The sequence below is a fragment of the Apteryx mantelli genome, chromosome 10, assembly GCF_036417845.1.
Source record: "Apteryx mantelli isolate bAptMan1 chromosome 10, bAptMan1.hap1, whole genome shotgun sequence".
In the NCBI taxonomy this organism is placed as follows: domain Eukaryota; kingdom Metazoa; phylum Chordata; class Aves; order Apterygiformes; family Apterygidae; genus Apteryx; species Apteryx mantelli.
The window spans coordinates 21,629,408-21,635,637 of NC_089987.1; the positions used below are offsets into that span (position 1 = coordinate 21,629,408).

At 47.2% G+C, this 6,230-nt stretch overlaps 1 protein-coding gene across 1 annotated transcript; it reads right to left on the reverse strand.

Moving 5' to 3' along the window:
- Positions 1–1,255: 1,255 nt before the first annotated feature.
- FBXL8 (F-box and leucine rich repeat protein 8) lies at positions 1,256–3,186 on the reverse strand. The gene is made up of 2 exons (XM_013941027.2): positions 2,957–3,186; positions 1,256–2,231 (listed from the first exon to the last, which is right to left on the reverse strand). The coding sequence occupies exons 1-2, from the start codon at positions 3,118–3,120 to the stop codon at positions 1,256–1,258; spliced, it is 1,140 nt and encodes a 379-aa protein (XP_013796481.2). The 5' UTR covers positions 3,121–3,186.
- Between the last annotated feature and the right edge of the window lie 3,044 nt (positions 3,187–6,230).

Below are 6,230 nucleotides of genomic sequence, written 5' to 3' on the forward strand. Positions count from 1 at the left end.
GGAACAAGGCCTAGCCAGGCCTCAGGGCTGCACGTCCTTGGCAAGGTTGTGCAAAGTCAAAATTGCAAGTTGGTTCAGCTACAGATTCCATGCTATTTGCAAGGGCCGAGACAAACGGTTTGGCTCTTGGGTGAGAAGAGAGGGTGATGACAATAGCTACACATAGAATCCAGATGTCAATATGCTTTCATCATTATTATTATTATTATTCAAAATGCTTTATATAGCTCTAAATTGGTGCTTGCAATGTAGCTTGATGCCAGGATTATTTCAACTCAGAAAGTGCTCTGCAAATAGCATTCACCAAAATTTTTGGCACAACAGACCAACACACGCATATGCTAATTCAGATGCAAGATACCTTTGCAGTTTGCCACTGAGTGTAAGGTCACATGCAAAAACTGTTAGCACTCTTTTTTCCTAAGAAACACTAACAACGTACTGAAAGCAAAGGTGTTTGCAAAAGGCATTCAAATTACAACCTGGAAACCTGCTTTCCTGAGCAAGAGAAAGAAAGGGTGGACAAGGGAATAAGCAGGCCACATATCCTTTATAACAGCCTTGTCAGTTTTTTTCCTTAAGCGATTTTTCTCCTGCCTGTATTTTATATTATAATTCAGGTCCTGTTTAGACCCTTCCACACTGGAAGTTTCCTGACAGCCGGATAACAGGTGAGCTTGCCAGTGCAGAAATGCCAAAAGAGGAATCATCAAAGTAAGAGTGGATTTTCCATCAGACGGCCACAGTTCTTTGCTCAACTCATTTAACTTGCATGGCTAAGTACCACACTGGATAAAGAACAGTGGCAGCACTGAAGCTGCCACTTCCTTAACTGTCTACACAACTAGTTGCTGGGGTCATGCCACAGCGTGCTTATCGCTGGGGTTCTCTTATAGTGCAAAATCACAATTAAATTTTGCTGAGGTCCTCAGTAAAAACGCATGAACAGTAAACCTGGCATTCCTGGTGCTGCTAAATAAAGAAGCAGAGGGGAAAAAAGGCCTGCCCTCCATACCATACAAATACAAGAAAAAAGGCAATTTATCTGTATAACCCTTTGTCTATCACATTTGCATGCGAATGCTTAGTCTCCCGAACAAGTGGTCATCACATTTAACAGCCGAGGCTGGTAAGATAGCAGGCTCTAAGTGAGCAGCAGAGGGAATTTTGCAGCATTTTCCTTGTATCTCTAAATCTTCCTTCTCTGTGCTTGTGCAGATCCACACGATTTCCCCAGGAAGTCAGGAGGGACCAGTCACTGAACTATTACTGGTTTCCATGGGTGCCGTTCCTTGATGATCTTGAGCGTGTATTGTTTCAGACTGGGGCAGTGTGTGAGGAATGCTTCTACCACCTCCTGGCTGACCACACAGTAGCAGTGGATCTCCAATAGATTTCTGCACTTCCTAGCCAGATCTATTAGTGAGGCATTTAAACCCTCTGAAGATGTGGTTTGTAGTGTCAGCTTCTTTAAAGTGCTGCTGTAGCTCTGGGTGACAAACCTAATCTGATTCACCATGTAAGTACAGGTATTAAGTTGCAGTGTGCTCACAGGTATATTCAGCTTTAGGATCTGTGGTATCTTCAAGGCGGGAACCGTATGATCAAACTCTAGGTCTACAGAGAGCTGAGGATGCTTTTGACTTACAGCAGCCCAGAGCTCTTCTGAGATGACTGGGATATATTTGTCCAGGCGCTCACAGAAAATGTCTAAATTGATGAAAGGTGCTCTTTCTGGCTTGATGAGTTCCAGAAAGACATCGTCAGACAAGCTGGCATAGTAAACCCCCAAGGTCGAGAGTTTGGGGCATGCTCTGAGAACTTTCCTAATGGTATCTGGCGCCACGTTGCACACCAGGGTGCGGTTGTTGATGAACAAACTGCGTAAGTTTGGGTTGGTGGTGGCTAAGAGTTCAACAAGTTTATCCTCAAGAGTAAAGGGCATTTTTCGAAAATCGATACACTGAAGATCTGTCTGGTTCTTAGTGTCGCATATATTCCGTATGCTCTGCAGGATGTCTTGGCCAGAGTAGAAGTAGGGATTCTCCCCATGGCACACAATGCACAGTTGCTGCAGTTTGTGGTTCTGTTTTCCCAACACATCTAAGACGCGTTTGACATTCTTACGGTTGATCTCCTTGGACTGGTCAAACGCAATCTTCAGGTGTTTGATTTGGCTGAGGAACTGCAGGAGGCTCTGCAGCATGCCTTCCTCATCCTCTAAATCACAGCTGGAAGGGTAATACCAACCGTTAGTCACTGTGGAAGCTGAGCTGAGCAAGCACAGAGCAGATACTCTCCTTTACTAGTGTTTCTGTGAACAACTACAGCTCCCTCTCCCTCAGAGGTTTCTTCTAATTTAAAGCCTGACAAGTCAGTGTAAAGTAGTGGTTGAACACTGGGGAAGGAGTCAGGAGGTGAGACAAGTCAGCCTGCAGAAAGACCTATCAAAGTGACCTACTTAAGATGCTGGACCAGTCACCTCCATATCTCTGAGCTTCCTTCTCCTCCCACCCTCTCTGCCTCATCTATTTCAGCAGTGAGCTTCTGACCATAAGGACTGTCCCTTGCTACATGTCTGGATGGGAACAACCACAGTGATAAGATGTGTGATGTTCTGCGTAAGAAGTAGGTGTCATGATGAGGATGACTATTCAGTAACTCCTTGTCTCTTGCCATTTTTAAGTTGCACCTTACAGCAACTTAGCTAAGAAAGTAATACTTTCCATGAAACCCAAATCATCAGCAGCAATTAAAAAAACCAGCATACAACACAATTTTCTCTATTACATAAACAGGTACCAGCCATGTAAGATAGTATCATCACACACAGAAGTCACAATTAGTGTCAATAATGTCACAGCAGAATGGTGTAAATGTTTGATATGCAGCGAAAATGTAACGATCTAGTTTTTTCTGCAGAGATGTTTGGACATTAGAAACCCACTGCTCTTACCTGATCTCTGTGAAATGCCAAACAGAGCTAGAAGAAACAGCTGTAGCCCACTGTCTGCACACCTGGAAGACCGTATATCTATCTCGAAGAGAAAGATAATAGAAAATCTGGATGAGGATTTCTTCTGGGATGTAGTTCCACAGTCCTGGAGCTGAAGCAGGCATTTTGCTAATTCAGTCAGGTTTAAAAATGTTGAGAACAACTTCCAAAACTGCAATTAATTCTCAAACATCCCTGTTCCAAAAAAAGAGAGAGAGAGGCATTAGGATTTATTTACCAGATCAAATCAATGTGACCAAATCACAGAGGAGATTTTAAAAACTGAAATTTCACCAAATTTTGAAATTTGACACAAAAATGGGGAAAATCTATTGGCCAATTATTTTGCACATTTTTCCGGTCAAGCCTATGAAGCTGGATGACACTTTTCAAGAATTACCGATGTCATAGATGAAAGATCTTTGGAAGAGAGCTTTGGAAGAAACTTGCTTTCCTGAAGCCTGCTTTTGCTATTCTGAGTAATAAAAATGCAAGGAAATTTTCTAGTAGTGCTGCACTGGTATTCAAAGCTGGAGGTGAATTTCTCAAACTGTGGAAAGAAACTTCTTTGCAAATAGAACCTCTGCACAGAAAACTTAATGCTACACATTCAGTTTTTAGTGACTCTGAAACCAAAAGCTTGTGGTAGAAACTGGCAGCTAAATGAGAGCGGTCCTTGCCTGTTATAAGATGTGGCAGTTTGAAAGAAATGTTTTATTGTTGTGACTCCACTATTTACCAATTACATTTATACATGTCAGATTTGGAAACTGAAAAGTATATTTTGATTGACCTTTGATGTGAGTTATGATGCAAAGGAATAACCACATGGGAAGAAGTCTGAGGTTTGTAGCATCATAACATTATGCATCATTTTCATTAATCTTCTTTCATCTAAGATGTGTTGCATCCACATTCTAGATTTCTGTACAAATAAAAATACTAACATTACATATTTTTTCAATCTTTCCATAAGCAAATGGGGGATTTAAAAATGAGAGACCTTTAAAGTCTGCAAACATCTCCCTTTCTAGACTAGCACTATAGAAAGAGCCATGTCTCACAATCCTACTATGAATGTCATAGCATGCCCTTTGGCTCTTGAAGCCCCAGGTCCTGGAGTCACAGCATTATCTCAGCATCTCACCTGTCATTTAAACCAAAACATACACTTCTAGATATTCTCGGAGTAGGGGAAAATTTGCAAAACACGAAGCAAGTTCAGATTAGAGAGGCAAAAAGCGAAATAAAGAGTGGAAGATGACTGCACATTTTTTCAAAATACACTGTTTTGCAGTGTGACTCATTATTTTGAATGGGAGGTGGCCGTAGCATAGCAGCTATACTATCTTATCTCCTACCCTATCTGCTGATAACCCCCTTTCCACCCACTGCTTAGCTAGAACTGCCATGCAATATGATCCTGCTTCCTTCCTGGGAACTTCCTTCTTCTTTTTTTTTTTTTGGCATTTTCTCTGACAATCACCTTGATCGCCTGGACCCTGCTCTTCTAATTTTAGCTGCTTTCAATACAGTCTCTAATACATATTTGCCAAAATACCCCAAACCAAATCTCACATGTCCAACTCCCGTCATTTTCATTACAGTATTTTTCCTTAAAGCCCCAACACTTGGAGTCCTGTGTAAAGAAGTTCGATTCCCTTTGAAAATATGAAATGCGTTCCTAGCCCTGGTGATTGCTTGGAAAAGCTTAAAAATACAGCCTGATGGCAGGAGGGACGGCAGAAAGGAAAAATAGTTAGTGTTATTTTAAGTTATTGCATGGCTTTGAGTCAGCGGTCTGCGAATGCAACGGGTTGGCTTGGGTCCATCTCGGGTCTCCGCGCTGTTAAGGACAGCTCGGTTTGGACAGGCTCACGCGAGCCGTCGCGGATCTCCTCCCGCTACGAACCTCGTGACTGCACCGAGCTTTGTCAGCTCTCTGCGCGCCGGGGCCCAAGGAAGCAAACGCTGCTGCCAAAGGGAGGCGCAGGCTCAGAGCAAGCGAGCGGCCGGGCAGCCAAAACAGGAAAAGGCGCTGCCGGGCGGTAGGCAGGCGAGGCGTTGGGCCGCGTCCCTCCCCGGTGGGCTGCGTGCGGGCCGGGAAGCCCTCCGCGACGCTCCGGCCCTCCGCCTGCCGCCCCTCCGCCTGCCGCCCCGGGGTGCCCCGGAGTGCCCCGGAGGTGCTGCCGGCTGCCGCGGCCCTCGGCCCGGAGGGGAAGCGGGCAGGGGCGAGCGCGTGGGGGCTCGGCGTACCTCTCGGAGCGCAGCCCTTCCTCCTCGCCGCGCTCCCGGGCCCGCCCGAGCCCCGGCGCTGGCTGCGCCCGGAGGGAGGAGCGGAGCAGACGCCGAAAATAGCAGCCCGAGAGAGAGAGGCTCCCTCCCTGCCGGCGGCGCGGGAGCTGAGACGCCCCGACAACCTTTATGGGAATACACCGAGCATCGTCCCGCTCTTCCCCGTGTTCAGCGCCCCCCCCACCAGCTGCCCCCCTGGCCGTTACCTAAACCCCCTGCCCCGTCGCTTCCCACAGGCCCTCCCCCGGCCGCGGCAGGCCGGGAGCTGCAGGGCTCGGCGGGGTCCCGGCAGGAGCGAGGGGGTGCGGAGCCAGAGCCGGTCCTCTGCCGAGCGGCCACGCTGCCTCCCCGAGCGGGTGAAGCGCCAGCCGAGCACGCCACGTTTGCCGCGTGGGACGCACCCCGAAAGCGCGCGCTCAGCAAGGGGGAGCGGACGAGAAACCTGGGCATCACCTACTGCTTCCTTTTCCCCCTCCTCACTAAAACAGCGAACGGGTCAGCTTCAAGGCGAAAATACATGTGCGACGCTAATAGACGACGGTCCCCGGAGCAGCTCCCCGGTGGTTTGCAGCCGGCTCTCGGAGCCACTGGGGCCACGCTCATCCAGGCTCGTCTCCCGTAGGGAAAGTTTGGGACTGCTGGGGTCGACCCTAGCGAGCATTTAACACTATTAACCTTAGGTACGTGAGTTGCCTTTTAATCTGCCAATCTGCCAGCTGGGCCTGACCACACTAACAGCCTGGTAATGGGGACAGGACGGCAGATGCTGCACACCGTCAGGGCCTGACTCTGTAAATGCGAGCGCCCGGGACAGCCAGCCTGGTTTTAACCCCTTCGGTGATTGATTTCAGTTACGTTTTTCCTTCGGCAAAGAAATGAGTTTATATTGTTCAAATATTGCTATTGTAAAACAGCATTAACTATATATCCATATATGTGC

Bases quoted from the DNA above. Each gene is read 5' to 3' on its own strand.
- FBXL8 (XM_013941027.2), bottom strand. From the start codon at position 3,120: ATGCCTGCTTCAGCTCCAGGACTGTGGAACTACATCCCAGAAGAAATC. The intron at 2,232-2,956 runs GTAAGAGCAGTG...TTACCCTTCCAG, and splicing joins TGGCATTTCACAGAGATCAG to CTGTGATTTAGAGGATGAGG.